At 36.8% G+C, this 17262-nt stretch overlaps 2 protein-coding genes across 8 annotated transcripts in view; both read right to left on the reverse strand.

Moving 5' to 3' along the window:
- LOC126374669 (potassium/sodium hyperpolarization-activated cyclic nucleotide-gated channel 2) overlaps positions 1–17262 on the reverse strand; it is a 317872-nt gene that overhangs the window by 119179 nt on the left and 181431 nt on the right. For 4 of the 7 annotated variants that reach the window (XM_050021374.1, XM_050021372.1, XM_050021373.1 and 1 more), the window contains exon 2: positions 14421–14632. In XM_050021374.1, coding sequence (XP_049877331.1) covers positions 14421–14632 — 212 coding nt within the window. Of the gene's footprint in view, positions 1–8263; positions 8577–14420; positions 14633–17262 lie in introns of those variants that run through there. The other 3 variants (XM_050021378.1, XM_050021377.1, XM_050021380.1) reach the window with 2 other exon arrangements.
- The window catches only part of LOC126374664 (GPI ethanolamine phosphate transferase 3), a 387485-nt gene that overhangs the window by 69973 nt on the left and 300250 nt on the right, over positions 1–17262 (reverse strand). The gene's annotated exons all lie outside the window — the stretch shown is intronic.

The raw sequence follows: 17262 nt of genomic DNA on the forward strand, positions 1-17262 counted from the left end.
CACTAATAAGGGTGCAGTGATCCTTGTGGCGTCGCCTGGAAAGATAAGAGGCCGTGAAGTTGACGGAGCTGAAGGATTTGTTAAATCCATTTTATCTAAAAAAAAAAACAAAAAGTTAGTAAAAGATCATCCTGTAAGTTGTATTTCAGAAATAACGGTTTTGCCATAGTAAATTTGAAAACATGTGTACGTACACAGTGTCGGCCATTTTTACTTGCGTGTGTGTGTGTGCATTTTTTAGTGATGGTTTCAATAATTTACGTTTTGGTAAATATTTATGAATTATTCATACAAAGCAATTTGATATTCAGAATCTCCATAAAATTTCCTTCAAAATAATATAAAATATGAGGTATATAAACAAGGCGTAAGTTTAGAATAACTCAAAGAAAAACACGAAAAGTTATTTGAGATCTGTAGGTTACTTTTGAACTAATATGATTCGTAAGTGAATCACTTTGAGAACTTATAATTTATAAAAATTGACACTACAATACATATAAAATAATAAAATTGAACATTTACTTACCTTTTTTAACAATTTTCAGCTTATTTTTCACTTTTAGTATTCACTTTTGGTAGTTGAAGTATCACTGGTCGAGACGGAATTTCAACCGATTTTTCTAGCGGAACTATTGAACATTTCATCCGAATGATGATTGTCTATGATAGATCATTTATTCAATTTTGTTCAAAACACAACATTATACCTTTTGCGATAGAATTAGAGTGGATAATTACGTAAAAATAGGTACCAGTCCTATGGGTCAGGATCCTAATCACAAACATACGAGAGGGATAGTCAGGATCCTTATCACACACAGACCAAAGGTTAAGGCCAGTGGTTGTGTTTATGTTAATAATAATGATTCGGTTTATCGTTCATAATTATCACTTGTTTACAATTACAAGTTTATCACGGCTACAAAAGTTACAAGTAAATTATTATCGGCCCGAATTATTTATTTATAAAAGGTAGGTTTTAAATATATGAACTACATTTACACGATAATTGATATAAAACTAAAAATAAGCTAATTATTTTTATAATAATGGATATAAATTCACGCTAGTAATCCCCAATGGGGCTGGTAGATACAAAATCCTAATATGGTTAAGAACCGTATAGTGACAGGTTAGATGGGCCTATTCTGTAACTCGGTTGACAACTGCGACCTGTCATTTATCTAAAATAAAACTCACTGTGTAACTGAAAATTAGATATCAACCCCTCACGTGCAATCTTATTTTTTGATAAACACATTAGAATGTATGTATTTATAGACACACTATGGCCACACCCCGGACACTTCATACAAACAACCTCGTTTTACACAGACACTACACATTGACATTATCTTACACGCGCGTCTGTGTGTGTGACGTCTGACACCATACGGTTGAAGTCTAAACTATAATAGAGGGGGGGGGGGGGGGTGAGGTAAATCTAGCTCATACGCTGGTGGGGAGCGGGGAGTTGCCGTTCTATACGTAGTATTATTCCTTATTCTATGCTATGGCAAGACAAAATGTGCCCCACATATGGGACATGTACGTATGACTTTCAAATATGTTGCCTCATATGTGGTTCATACACAGTGAACGCAAATAAGATAAACTTATCGAAGTTCAATGTTAGAAAAGATAGCAATGTAATGTCGACTTTCTACTGATAATATTATAATGAAAAAAAAAAAATAGTTTTATCTTTGATAGATCTCAGTTTTAACCGCGTTACAAAATAGGCCTACAACTCCAATGGTCCATCAGGTGATAGAACACAATCCCACTGTCGGTTTTTACGACATATCTGAGAAGTTAAACAGCTGAACGCGTTCTATGTTTTTTTTTAAATCTCTCCCACTTCATGTAACCATGTAACTCTAATAGGCTTTTGATTTGTTAAGTTTATCACCAAAAAACACATTTTCGATAGGAAAAGCAGTTACAAATTTGGACAGAACTAATGAGATTAATCACCCAAATTGTATTGTATACCATAGGATGTCATTTCACAATTAGTGAGACCACAAAACCAGCTCATTATCGCATTCGGTCAACCTGCGCTGATGTTATTTGCAGCATCTACTGAATTCGTTGCAAATCTACAAATTGTGTTTATTTTTAGTACAGTAGTTATGGTGTTTTTTGGTTAAAAATAGTACAGATCTGAACATCCAATTATTAATAGGTGTCGACGTAAAAATAGAACCGAATTTGATTATACAATTTTATTGTTTTTTTTTTTTAATCTTTTACATGAGGGCTTTTAACAAAATTTGTTATGCCAGCCCTGTTGTTAGATAAGTACTTACTACTGGGTAAAAATAGAATCACATTCTAAAAATAAGCACTATGGCTTTTGTCTATCTTGTGTGGTGAGTAATAAATAAACTACATACATACCAAAAACCCACGCTTATTACCGACCGGGGTAAGCAGAGACTATGGAATTCCATTTTGATTTCATCCCACCATAGGTTTTTGGCTTGCTTCCCCGACATTTGTACATACTAATAAGTTATTTAATTATCAATAATAAAGGTTTTGTAATAGTACACCTACGTAGTTATAGTTTCAGATCCTAAATATTTTACGCGCTGTTGTGTAGGTTTTTTGCATAAGTAATAATGTTATTTATCAGCAGTTAAAAAAATAATACCAAGTATTTCACTGTCGATAAAGCTGTGTGAATATGCGGGATTGGCGTTGAGTTCACTTTTTGTCGAACCATAGTATCTGGCTTAAAATAGAGAATGGGCGAATCGGATTTCTCTTTCCAATAATGATATAAATCATTGACTTACATAAGATCATCGATATATATATGGGATATATATATATATGTATATAAGTTCCATGAATAGTCAAGCCAAGTGATGCCAACGTGTGGGTACTTAGTTCATCGTGCGGTGAATGTACCTCTGACTACCCTAATTGGAAATATAGTCGTGAGCTTACGTAGTGTATGTCACTATCTCAGGTCAATGCTATACAAATGATTACAAGTAGGTAATATTCTTGGGGGCTAGCTAAGTTGCGAACGAATTCGAAAAGCAACAGTGTAAAAAATGTTAGTCTTTTTTACACTGGTTGACATAAGGTGACATGACACTCACTGTTTGCAACTTGGCTAAGGCCTCTTGTAACTTGTCATGTCGACCAGTGATAACCAGTATCAATCAATTTAAATAATGTATGTGGACCGTTTACGGTACGGCAATGCAGGACGGAAGGGGCAAGTCACTGGGTCTGTAACCTGGAACTTGACAGAGAGTAGTAGTAACTGTCAGTACTATTCAGAGGCGGAGGACAGGAGTCCTAGTATGGCTTTGAAATCTATCCCACTCGCGCCAGATAGAGTACTGCAGGGAAAGCAAGACGGAAACCACTGCTAATTTTTTCCCTAAAAAAGTAGCATGGAGAATGCTACACCGACAAGAGCGTGGCTGTTAAATTAGTAATGATGTAGATCGCTTGGCATAACATAAAGAATTGGCGATTCGCCCTTCTAATTCACACGCTCAGATAAATCATCGAGGCATGTAAAATTATATGCTGCGATTAACACGGCCGACAGATAATTTATATTCTCCACTGAATTGGCATTATTTTAATGGGTTTTAAATCAAGCATCATAGTTTTTGTCGATATAAATCTAGGTCGCAAGGTCGATCAGCTGACGATTGATTTTGTTCGTTGAACTATCGAATTGGATTTGGTAATGCACTTTTACTTTGTCAATGTTTGTTACTTACTCGTTTATTATCTGTGTGAAAGTAAATCATTGACAGGTTAGTCTATTTTACCAGCTAATATAAGTCAATTTGATACAATTGAAAGCAGAACTACTTCTTGGCACACAGGAAAACAACGATACAGATGTTAAGAATTGGCAGCCTTATTGCTAAAGAAGCAACCTGTTCATGCAACTTTTGGGGCAGAACCATAATATATTGAAACAAAAACATGCCTTCAAGGAAATATAAAAAGTAGAGTAATACAAAAGTAGAGAACTAATTTTTTTGAGCAGGATGGCGTGTTACTTTACCATGGTTGTTGGACAAGGACTCGTCCTTGCTCGGTTTATTCTCAAATAATTTGTTCCATCTCTTTAGATATCTCTATAGCTGGCGGTATTCAAAATATATTTAAAGAAACAATGTTAATTTAAAAAAATACTTCTACATTATGAGAGGATTAGAAAATATAGATACTGGTTGAAAAGAACAGCCTCCGTGGTCTAGTGGTTAGAGCGTTAGGCTCACGATCTGGAGGTCCGGGTTCGATTCCCGATGGGGACATTGTCGAAATCACTTTGTGAGACTGTCCTTTGTTTGGTAAGGACTTTTCAGGCTTGAATCACCTGATTGTCCGAAAAAGTAAGTTGATTCCGTGCTTCGGAGGGCACGTTAAGCCGTTGGTCCCGGCTATTAGCCGTAAAAACACCTCCACCAATCCGCAGTGGAGCAGCGTGGTGGAGTATGCTCCATACCCTCTCCGGTTGATTGAGAGGAGGCCTGTGCCCAGCAGTGGGACGTATATAAGCTATTTATGTGTATTTATGTTATGTATGGTTGAGAAGATGCGGTAGTTTTACGGGTTCGATAAGAATATTTATTTATAAAAACAGTTGATTCAAATTGTAACTCTGTTACCAACTGAATAAAGATTATGTTTGAGTTTAAAATGCCAGTCCGATTCGTCTAAGGTCGGTACACGTGCATGGATTATATTGCAATAACTTATGTCTGTTTAATTTGATTAAAAATCTGTTTTAACTTTAAAAATATTTCAAACAGCTTATAAAAAAAATCGGTGATTGTGAAATTAGTAACTAATTTATTTTCATTCTTGAATAATGTGAAGTTTCATAGATGTATGATGCAATGAATACCGTATTTCCGGCCAAGTAGTTAATGCCATCTGCGGCAAATCTGCAATAAGTCACATTAAAAAAAATACAGTATTGAATACACACACTTCTTGAGTTACTACTCACTAGTCGCACAGATTGCGAGATTTTTCCTAATTGTCACGCATAGCGTTCATACCGCGACAATTAGTTCGTGTATCTAATGTGGTGGTATCGTTAATTTGTTTAATAAACATGAATTAGTGTTGTTGCACGGAGCCACGTGACGTATGTCGTATATCACCAATGTCAAGAACACTCAAGTGTAACCAATACGCGTGTACGGATTACACCAATTGAGTACAACTAGATCCCACTGGTGCGATGGACGAGCAAACGTCAGCGTCCTAACCTAACAAATAAATTGTACCGAATCGTTTTTAGATCAGCCGTAATCTAAAAACAATCGCGGGCGATTTTATTTACCTTGACGATCGACGGTTTCGTAAATAGACGGAATAAAATTCAGTTCCAAATATAATTCTGTTAGATGGCAAAATTACTGGAGGTATTAGGTAAATATAGGTGCGACGTCACAGGCGATTTTAATGTGAAGCCGTAGATAAAAAGTCCCGGGTATCTTTATCATAAATGGGTGAATGATGTTAAAGAGTGACAGAGAAGAAGATTCACAATGAAACAATGAATGCAGAATGATCTGGACGCAAAAGTTGAGACACGGATTCGCAATAAATGCATACTGATCTTTGAACTTCAATTTGAAGATAACGCTATTATCTTCAGACATTTTGACCTAGCTTGTTGATAACTTTACACTACAATAAATAATAATATGTAAGTAGTGTGAAGTTATCGAGACATATTTGTAAACGCATTTGAAATAAAGAACAAGGCTACGACGTGGACAAGAGATTTGTCTTTGACTTTGTCTAGCGAAGCTCCATAAAGGCAAATTGTAGCACTGAATTTCAAGCTGTGCCATCTGATGTTGAGTGTATAACTTTAGCCGACTCAGCAACAAACGACAATTTATTGCAATCTTCTTTAGAGTGTCAGTATATTAAAATGCAGTGTATTGAAATTGCTCCATACCCCCTCCGGTAGATGGAGAGGAAGCCTGTGCCTAGCAGTGAGACGTGTATAGGCTGTTTATGTATGTATATGTGTGTGTTGAAATTGTAAAAGTTTGGAGATGTTTTTAGAAAAGGTTCAGTACGATCTATTCTGAACCGGCGAGCGTGTATGAAACGATTGATAAATTTGGAGGAAGCAAAAGAAGTCTGTCAGGATCGAAGCAAATGGAATCCCATAGTGCTTATCCCAGTGGGAAATAGGCGTGAGTTTACATGTATGTACGTAAGTTTAAAGATTCAAATATTTTCAGTGTCATAGTAAAGAACGGATACATAAGCAGAAAACCATCGTTAAACTAGAAAAACAAATTATTTCCAATTACGCCGATTTCATGCGTTTTACGGTTACGGACTGGCTTTGGCATTTCAATTGTTTGTGACGTAAACACTTCTGTCGTTGTCCACATTTCGTCTACAACTATCAACAGCCGGCCAGAAGACTATTTGTGATGGTAATTAGACAAGCAATGTCGCGACGTCAAAAGTATTCGTGAATTGTAAATTAGCGACACTTAATTTCAATAACTTCAATGTGTTATGTATTAGTATAGGTAGCAACTTGCAAGTACATTTATGTCAATATTGTTTTTTTTTATATTTCTAATGATGCTCATTGTTTTTAACACATTATTTATATTACGAACCTGCAAAGGAGCAGCGTAGCGAACACACACCATACCTCTCGTGAGTGGAGGCTTGAGCCATAGTGGGCCATAGATGTTCATAGGAAAACCATTAGAAACATAATTATTAAATATAATTATGTTAAATGAAAAAATGCCTACAATTTAGATTAAGATAAATCCGACCAAAGAACAACCTCAAATTATATTTTTCTTAGCTTAGTTCATGCGAAAGAGAAATGTCATTATGCAGAGCAAGTTACGGGTAAATATTGTATAAAATTATGCTGGGGTAAATTTGGGATTCTCGAGATGCCGCCCCTTCACTCGTCCTTCCGCCCATACTGAATTTTTTTCATGCATTCACTCGTTACTATAGGGATAGCTTCTTTTTTTTTTTTTTTGACGTGATTTATTGTAGATTTGCCGCAGATGGCATTTACTACTTGGCCGGACAAATGGGGAGCGCTGAAGGCTCTCACCCGGAAAGGGATAGCTTCAGAGTCAAGGGATTTATAGAAATAAAATCCAGTATTTCAGCAATTCAAAACTTTCATCTTTAACAAACACTTGCTCGGACGATCAAATACTGACTGACTTGCCCGACCGGTACACGAGTATCGTCAAAAGTGGAAAGATCAAGTAACTATCGTAATTATAATGTAGTGTTGTATAATCACAAATATAATAATGTTATTAACAAACAATAAATTAATAAGAATTTGCGAATATAATTGTGTTGATTTTATCTCTGAATATAAAGTATTAGATATTAAAAATACGATTTATTATTCCATCTAGTCACAGATCACAACGAAGTCTAATTAATTGTTATATTTTATTAAGTGACTATTTTAATGATTTTATATAATTATTAATTGTGTCGTTGATTACTATTAAGCTTACATTACTTATTCATAAAATCACGGCTGTTTTGAATGTTTGAAACAATATTGTTGGTTTATACTTAATTTGTACACCATATTTATACAATTTGTAACGATATTCTACAAAAGATTTTTTAATTTAGTCATGATGTGATCCATTTTCCGAGTTATGTGACCTAACCTGTACTGGGCTGATTTTCCCTTCGCGGGCTGGAAGGTCAGACAGGCAGTCGCTTCTGTAAAAACCGGACCTGTTAAATCTTCAGGTTAGGTAAGCGGACATAGATGATGAGTCACTATGATGTAGGGTGTATTTAGCTGTTGCTGTATTTATCTATTGTAAATAATCATTAATAAATTCCACAGCTATTTAAGAAAGCTCTCGTTAAAGCTTTTCGCAAGGCCTTCATTATTATACTTTTCCGTCCAATAAGTTCCGAAAAATATTTGACAACGTAAAATATTGAAATATTTCAAAGTCAGTATTTATTTTGGCAATGGTATTGTGCACAATGCCCCTATTTGGCACCCGGGGAGCACGGTACTATCAAATTTAACCCAGTTAACATTCGGATCAACTTTTATGCAACAATGTATGGTAGACTTATAAAATTTATAAACTGATTCCTCTTATAACAACAAACTCATTAGCCCATAAATACATATTATGTGATAACGTCATCCTCACTTGAGCCGCATGAAAATAAACGTGAATTAATTAATAAAAAAACACGAAGAAATTACCTAGTGTCTGTTCCCTTCAAAGAAATAGTTTGTTTTCATTTATATGACACCGGTATCGCATTGTTAGACCCGATGACAAGCATGCCCAGACGTACGTACAACAATTAAAAGCTTTGACACTTTGAAGTACGAACTGAAGAATGGAGTGGTCCGGTTTCCTTCATTGCCACTGGTTTTTGTACTTTTTGTCACAGCACTATTGTCGGGTTCGCGAGCTTTATGTGTAGGGGTTGCGCGGTGGCGGCATGTCGTGCCGCGCTGCCGGGTGGCTGAGGACTGCACGGCACGCGACGAGCCGCGCGGCACGCTCGGCCATGCGCGCCACTGCCGCTTCTGATCATACACTACTCTGTACCCCGTTGTCATGGTCAGTGTTAAACTTAGTTCTTGGCTCGTCGCTTGTTCCTGTCCCCAAATTAGTACCCTGTGTCCTTTATCACTTTGATGGGTTATATTCTTTAAGAAATTGCCATATATATATATGCTACCTAAGTACGCTACGCATATAACATAAATAATGCAAGATTTTACGACTTGCTCGCGGTATAAAAATAATGTTTCAAAATAAATCACGGGCCATAAAGTGTACATTTCATTATGTAGATGATGTACTTAGTAAATGAACTATACCCAGTTGAAATTAATTTAATAAGAATAAGAATAATTTATTATTAAAAGAAAATACTTTCTTAACCTTTGTATTTTGGCCAATCCATAGGTACGTAGGAAAATAAAAAGGCCCTATATTTATCCGATTCATTCCCGAATTATTTATGCTTTGTCCCTACAGTATTTGGATTATTCATGTGGAATGACACCTGTCTCCTTCCGCCTTGTTTACTTTGAAAGGGATAGCTAAGGAATGCTAGTGTCTGAATGTTTAAACGGACAGGGCAGGGTCGGAGTGAGAATTTGCGATGAACTAGACGCTTTTCACACTATTGAAATTCCAAGATCTTGAATTTCGTTCATTAATTGACTTACTTATCAAAGTCTATTGCTTAAAGCGATTTCTTCCAGGCAATCTGTATTGGCAGTCCTTTTTATTTCCAATTTAAACGCCCCGTACCGGATAAATAAATTGATATAGATGTGATAAATACCCCGATACCGGACTTGTACGGTCATGAGTACTAATATGTATACACTTTGAAACCATGTCACATTAACTTTTTTGACAAATCAAACCATAAGTCTCATTAAATGTCAATTATGATAATGCGACAGGGTTCTAAAGTGAGTACATGATATTACTCATGACTGTACCAATGAGTTTTTAATTTATCTTAAGTGCAGTTTTCACTCACACAGTAAGCTCGACCATAAAACAGGGTGTTAGTGACATCGTAACGAAAACTTTGAGGGAAGATTCAGACCATTATTCTGAGTTAATATCAAGTGGAATTTGCTATCGCAAATGTATAGAATTGAAAATAATTTAAATAAACTAAAAACGGATCATGAATTTTGCGACGGATAATTCTACTTGATATTAACTCGGAATCATGGTCTGAATCATCCCCTTCAGTATTCGTTACGATATCACTAACACCCTGTATACAATACGGCTCACCAGCTACCACGTTGGCCTAAGGCCGGGTTTCCACTGACGCGGAGATGGGCGGAGAAGAGCGGAGATCTGCGGATTTGACCAATCACAGCGTCCGAGAGAGCGAAAAACGAAGACGCTCTGTCACTCTCTCCCTCACGGCGATTGGTCGATTCCTGCACATCTCCGCTCATCTCCACATAGCTCCGCGTTTATGGAAATGCAGCCTAACAGAAAGCCCGGTGAGTGTGGGTAGGTACTTAGTTCATCTTGAGAGTGTGTGTGTTGCTTGAGCTTATGCAGTATTGTTCCTTATTCTATGCTTAAGTTATGCTTAATATATTATTTGTAAGTAAGTACAATGGATTTTCACTCCATTACAGAGTGTCCAGCCTTGAAGCGTCTCTGGACCGCAGTTTGGCGTCAACCGTACAAGTTTAATGCGGCTGCCTTAATTGTAGTAGGAAATGGGTTTCATATCCGCGTGTTTTGGCGAATCATCGCTCTTAACATTTTGTTTGTAGACGAGATTACACAAGTTTTATGCATAGCGTAATATATGACATAAGACAGCATCACGCCCGTATCCCCAAAGGGGTAGCCAGAGGTGTGGGTGAGCTGTGAGTATGTACATACACCGGAGAGGGTGTTCAAGCCCCATGTAAGGGTCGATCCTATAGCCATTAACCGGGCTCAAATCTTGGGAACCACGTAATATCAATTATCTATGTAAACATGAATTCAAACTCACCAAGTGGAATTCAGTAGTTATAGAGCCTAAGTTAGGATTCAATCCCGTGTCACCACGATGTAAGTCACGCCTTCTCCGAATAGGGGGGGGGGGGGGTTAAAAAGGCCACACCAAAGCAAATTTGTCTAAAAAAGCAATATTGCTATTTGACATTTGTTTGCATTGCGCACTCACTTTTATATGCGTAAATATCAAATAGGCTAGTTTCCAACTAGTCAAAGTTTTTTCTAAACGTCAGAATTTGTATAAAAAAGCACATTGTGACGTCATAGAAAAACGTGATAAAGTGTCGAACTTATTATTACGTTTCTCTTGATTAAAATCAAGCAAAACCAGAGGAAGACCGAGAAGGACTTACGATGACCAAATTGGAGATGTCCTTAGAAAAGGTTTAATACGATCTACTCTGAACCGGCGTGCGTGTATGAAGCGATTGATGAATGTGGAGGAAGCAAGAGAAGTGTGTCAGGATCGAAGCAAATGGAATTCTATAGTCTCCCCCGAATTCTATAGTTACCCCGGTGGGAAATAGGCGTGAGTTTATGTATGTATGTATGTCTTGATTAAAATTCATAAATAAGTTAAATAGAATAAAGAAAATGTTTTTCGTTAGGTTTTAATCTGTCTTTATTTAGTAATCAGAATTTCATAATTTATCTTGAACCTAGTACACGACCCAATTACAATATTGATTATGTGGCCTTAGGGTTATCACAGATTATACATTGTCAGGGACTATTCTTGCCTCAATTATGACACCAGGATTGATGAGGTCGGTTCAAAGGAACTCACAACCCACACGAAAAGAAATAAAAGGAGGGACTTTCCAGTATTGACTACAGTTTGTCTTTTGCTTTTGGATTTGCCTCAACATCACATTTTTTTTGAATATTTTTTTATTTATGCCAATCTTACCCAATAGTTTGCATACGTAAACTTCACTATTCGGAAGAATTTCAGAAAAAGAATTTCTTGTTTCGTACTTTTTAGAGCGTAATTTTTCCGCAGTCGGGTTTTTGTTTTTAAACTTTTTTTTTTACTGAGGTTACTGAAAGTCCACGCAACACACTAGGTTACTGTGTGTGTAAGAGCTATTTATGTATGTATGATTGTGAATACTTATGACTTTTCAAACCGAAAAGGAAAATAAATTAACTTTCGGATCTGCTTATCCTACTTTATGCTACGAATATGTATTACCACCTCCATTTAATTTATGCAAAAGAAAAATATACTTTGTGTTTATTTATGTGGCACGTGTATTCGGGATGAGTTTGAGCGACTGTTGTTCAGGGTTCAAAATGAAATTGAGAAGCCTTGTACGTCATACAGTCTGGTGGGAATTGAAAAAGTATTACCAAGCACAAACGTAACTGCTCTCTACAGTGTGAAAGAATACAAAATGCGGTTTTCCCTTGAGATTTGTTTACGTGAGTCATATCTGGCTGATCACGTTTATTTATATTGTATAGAACAAAATATAAACTGTGAGGGAATGTTCAAATAAAGACGTTTTATAAACAAAAGTCAATGATCATATTATAGTTGTATGTGAAAAGGGATTTGCTTACATTAGTTTGCCGTCGTGTTATGAAATTAGTTAATGACTCAGTCGCTAAGGGAAGTACCGTCAATTACCCACAACATCATTGCCAGCAATACGAAATTAACCGCTTTATTACATAACGATAACAAAAAATTCGCGCCACGAAAGAGGTCCACGGATTTTTATGGGACTAAGTAAATTCTATGCAGAATTTGCGAAAGTAGAACCGAACTGACAGTTACAGAACAAAAATATCAAACAAAACAAAAATTAAATAAAACTAAAACAAATAAACAAAACTCAAAATAAAATAAATTGTGTACAATTAACACTTAAACTAAACCATAATTAAAAAGTCCGCCTCCAATCGTACCTGGTGCAAATGTACCCATAATGCTGGCTGCGTTTCCGTGTTGAACAGCCAGCAATATGCGTTGCACCAGGTACGATTCTGAGCGGGGATCCGCACCACCGAATCGAACTTAAATTAAAATTAGATGGTTTTTACAGGAATTAGCACAATTGGCCCTAATTTTTTATTCGCCGAAAAGGAAAGAGACGGATGATCGACAGGCATAAAATTTATTGAACACAGGTTAATTTTAGAGTGTATACTGGATTCAGCGCCATTATCTTTAGTCTTCGACTTGTAAGTCGATAAACGTTCTAGCAGAATGTTGTCTGAAAACTGTGTGTTTTTACATGTATTGTTAAGAATTTAAGAGCAAGAATTTCTTAGAAAGAAGTGAATAATTTTACGGGGGGAAAACCACAGATTGACGCGGATAAAGCTGACCAAATTAAACAGAGGTAAACCCACCGACATCTACTTAAGTATATGACTCAAATGTACTTAGAATATACATATATGTACATAGTAAATTTGGTAAAGTTTGATTATGGAAGATAAAATAAAGTGATAGTTCAATGCATTCCTTACAAGGTGTTCATTGTATTGCGATAAAATACTTGAATAAAGCAAAATTAAACTAGCGGCATGCTATGGTGTCCGTCATGACGTCAAATTTCGTATTAAGCAATTAATAACTACGTTAAAGGAGAATATAGCTCTATTTTAATATATTCATTAAGTTTCGTATTAATTTACTTATTGACGGAGTGAATTTCCGTACTTTATGATGTCAAAACGGCCAGCATAACGTGCCGCTATTTAACCTACGCGTTCCTGGACACAGATCACGTGTCTAAGTCTATCTTCCATTCATAATAGCGACAATTGAAATCGGGACGTCTGGCCCGTAGACATTCTGTTTCGGGACGTGTTAAGTGTCTAGTCTACATTGAGTAGAAGTGGTTGAACTAACGGAAGACTGGTTACTATTAAGGTAAAGAGGGATAATGAATAAGCAGAAAATAGATCCGTATTTAGCGTACACGTGCTTGTTTTCACATTGTTGTCTTTGTGTAGCAAAATACCCGTATTTTCTCTTCTTGTCCTACTTTCATAATTAGTGGAACTTGGAACAGCGATTTATTACGCTAGTATTGTGCGGACACAATAATTCTTGTGCTTTCTGTTGTGCTACATTTGCAAACTTCCCGATAAACCACAAGTTGTTCTGGAATCGTATATTTTTAGGCCTCCAGAGATTCAGCGAAGACGTGACTTTAATTTGCAATGGTTCTAACATTTACTCAGGTTTAGGTATAAACTAAAGTAAACTTCATAATATTTCAATGTCTTTCCGTAATTTACTAAGAAGCCGAGGAACCGTCTTGTGATTAATGTTTCATGAAAAAAATGTCTCTGACTACGTTTGCTGACTTTTTATACTTGCTCGTGGAATGTTCAAGAGTGTTTACTTAATTTTTATTTCATATTAAGACTTTATTTATGTAGATAAGTACAGTGCAGTTATACAATGAATATAGTATCAAAACCGCTTGCTTTTGCACTTCTTGGTTGAGTGTTTTAGTAATTTAACCAAGTAAATGATTTTATGGACTGGGCCGGACACGTTTTTTAGATGCATCCGGAGGGCCGTTACCCACTGGATACCTCAGGGCGGGCAAAGAAGTCGAGGAAGACCGCGTAAAAGATGTTGTAACGACCTCAATGCTTATCGGAAGGATCGGCCGGAGATCGCGCAAAGTCGAGAGGACTGGAAAAATCAAGGTGAGGCTTTTGCCCAGCAGTGGGATCGAATAGGCTAAATAAGATAAGATAAGAAATGATTTTATTGGACATCGCATAGACAGGGGACAATTTTTCGGGTCTGATAAGTGTAGTGCAGTCCGCCGGCGAGTGCGGCAGCTGCTACTACAGTGTAGTCTGGAACATTCTACTGACCTAGCAGCAGCGTCTCGTCATCGAGTGCGGTGACGAGCGAGTCGGTGCAGCAGGTGTTGGTGTTGTCGATGGAGATGCGCACGGATGCGCAGTCCGCCGGCGAGTGCGGCAGCTGCTCCGCCGACTGCGCCGCCACGCGCCCGTTGGCCAGCCGCAGCGACGCCGTGCGCCCCCCCGTGCCAGTCGCCGCGCCGCCTCCACCATCTTCGCATCTGGTGGCAAGGGAGAATGTTCCATTAGATCAACTGTCCTGTAATGCAAAGCGGCGCAAATAAAAACTCTCGTCGAGTGACTGCTGTGAATGTATATCATAACATTCCTTCATCAAGCTACATTAAGTGCATCCTGGGTACGCAAAAAAGTAGTGATTTTTTTTACCATAGCAACAGCAAATACTTATTATACTTCATCAATACAAATTAGGGAAGAAGAACCACTGTAATGAAACCCTGATCATTTTAATCTTTCTTTAAAATGATTAGGGTTTTTGTGTTCATGAACACCATTCTCTTCACGGTGGTCAAGTTCTGAAAAGAACGGTTGGTGGTCGGTGATGTAAAGTTCTTTTGATAGGTGGCGTAGTATATACATAGCTATACACTCCTAGGTAATATACAAGGCAATATACTCCTATTGTGGGCCGATAAGCAACTTAACATGGGTCTATAAAAGGTGAAAAGTTATTAAATAAAAGTATTGGAACTGAACTAGTGGCCCCGATCCCTGCAGACACCTCCTAATTTTATTTTAAGTTATACCCGTAATTTTCTTATTCGCCGGAAAGGAAAGGGATGGATGATTGACAACTGTTAATTTTAGATTGAAAAAATAACCCGGGCAAATAAAATAGGCATCTCTCTCATATGTGTGCTGACAACTTAATTCTGTCAGGTTATGGGCCAATATAAAATTTTGTTTTTTTTTTTTTTCTGTAAAAACCGGACCTGTCAAGTCTTCAGGTTAGATAAGCGGACCTTGTGAAAAACTTGGTAATGCTAGGGAGATGATGATACAATTTTGGAAGGGTTTTTTTAAATTTATGCCTAAAATTGACGTGTGTTCCATAAATGTTATGCTTGTCGATTACCCGTCCCTTTCCTTTTCGGCGGATGAGAAAATTACAGGTGTAACTTAAAATAAAGTTAGTTGGTGTGTATTGGAATCAGCACCAATGAATAAGTACACTAAACATGTAGTTATACATATACGTGGAATAAACGTGGCTGTTACAATAATTATCAATGAAGCGGCAACAGCATTTGTATTCGCTCCACAAAATAATATCGTTTTTTTAATTCTTGACAAACAATTACTATTTTGGCACGGAATTTCCATTATTTCCAAATTCGGTAAAAAGTAACCAATTAACCCATTCAAATCATTATGCGTGCAAACCACAGAGTAAACCATGTTTTTTCCTTGAATCTGTAATGTTTCATAATCTCAGTTAGTCATAGTCTCACCTCACATCGAGGAGATGTGATGGATCAATGCGATATCGAATGCGACATTTGCACGTGCCTAATGAATGTCCAAGGTTTTCTAATTCGATTACTGACATTATAAACAATAATGACACATAATTAAACCGCCTAAAACCTGTTTAAAGCTTATAAGTAGCATAGAAAGACGGTAATTTCGCGAGGTCGGGGAACGGGACTTTTTATTACAAGTGCGTCTTGCCGCGATAAAATAAGTGAACACGTGTATATAATGGCCCCGATTCCTGCAGACACCGCCTAATTTTATTTTAAGTTATATCCGTCATTTTTATATCCGTCGAAAAGGAAAGGGACGGATGATTCACAGCTCTTAATTTTAGGAAGAATGAGTAAATGAATGAATAACCCGGGCGAATCAAAAGGTACGTCGCTGGTATGCAATCCGTTTGACGTGCTGTCTACTTAACTGTGTCGGGTTATTGACGGATGTAAAATTTTTAGACGGTTGGTTTAGATTTGTGCTTAAAATTGACGTGTGTTCCATAAATTTTATGCTTGTGGATTACCCGTCCCTTTCCTTTTCGGCGGATAAGAAAATGACAGATATAACTTAAAATAAAATTAGATGGTATTTACAGGAATTAGCACCATTAAGTACTTAATTTACTTTTTTGTAATATTCTAGAACATTTCAAAATAATCCACTGTGTGCATAAGTCGACTTAGTCATCGGACTTCTTGATTTGTATTTTTTTCAGTTACGATTGAACAGGCAAGAAATCTTTCTAGTCAATTAATTGATTGATTGATATTTTTTACGAAAATCAAATGACTAGATAAGTCAAATCTGGCGAAAACAATTTCATATGGAATTTATACTTGTATAGAAAGAAATACGTGGGAAATCGAATGCAAAAAACGTGGTCAAACGTACTTCTTTCAGTTACAAAACAAAAATCAGATTGAATTTTAATTCATCTGAGAATTACACTTGATATTAACTCAGAATCATGGTCTGAATCATCCTGTTCAGTATTCGTTATGATGTCACTAACACCTTGTATAGGCGATGGCTTATGTTATGTGACATTCAATACTATTATTCCTTCGAAAACAATGACAACCGAGATTTTACCCTTATAGATAAAGGCTTTTTCCCGGCTTTAGTCAGGCTTTATCCGGAAAGGTAAGGTTAGGTAAGGCGATGTTAAGGTAAAGCTGGGTCAAAGTGTTCTCACATGTACGCAATCAATAAAAAAAACATTTGAAGTTACTGAATTGAACGAAAGGCACTTGGCTGGTAGTTTCAATTTAAGAGGATAAATGTTTCTTTGAGCATGAGTGGGTAAAGATGAGCCAGAATAGCCTCCGTGGTCTAGTGGTTAGAGCATTGGGCTCAC

The sequence above is a fragment of the Pectinophora gossypiella genome, chromosome 17, assembly GCF_024362695.1.
Source record: "Pectinophora gossypiella chromosome 17, ilPecGoss1.1, whole genome shotgun sequence".
In the NCBI taxonomy this organism is placed as follows: Eukaryota; Metazoa; Arthropoda; class Insecta; order Lepidoptera; family Gelechiidae; genus Pectinophora; species Pectinophora gossypiella.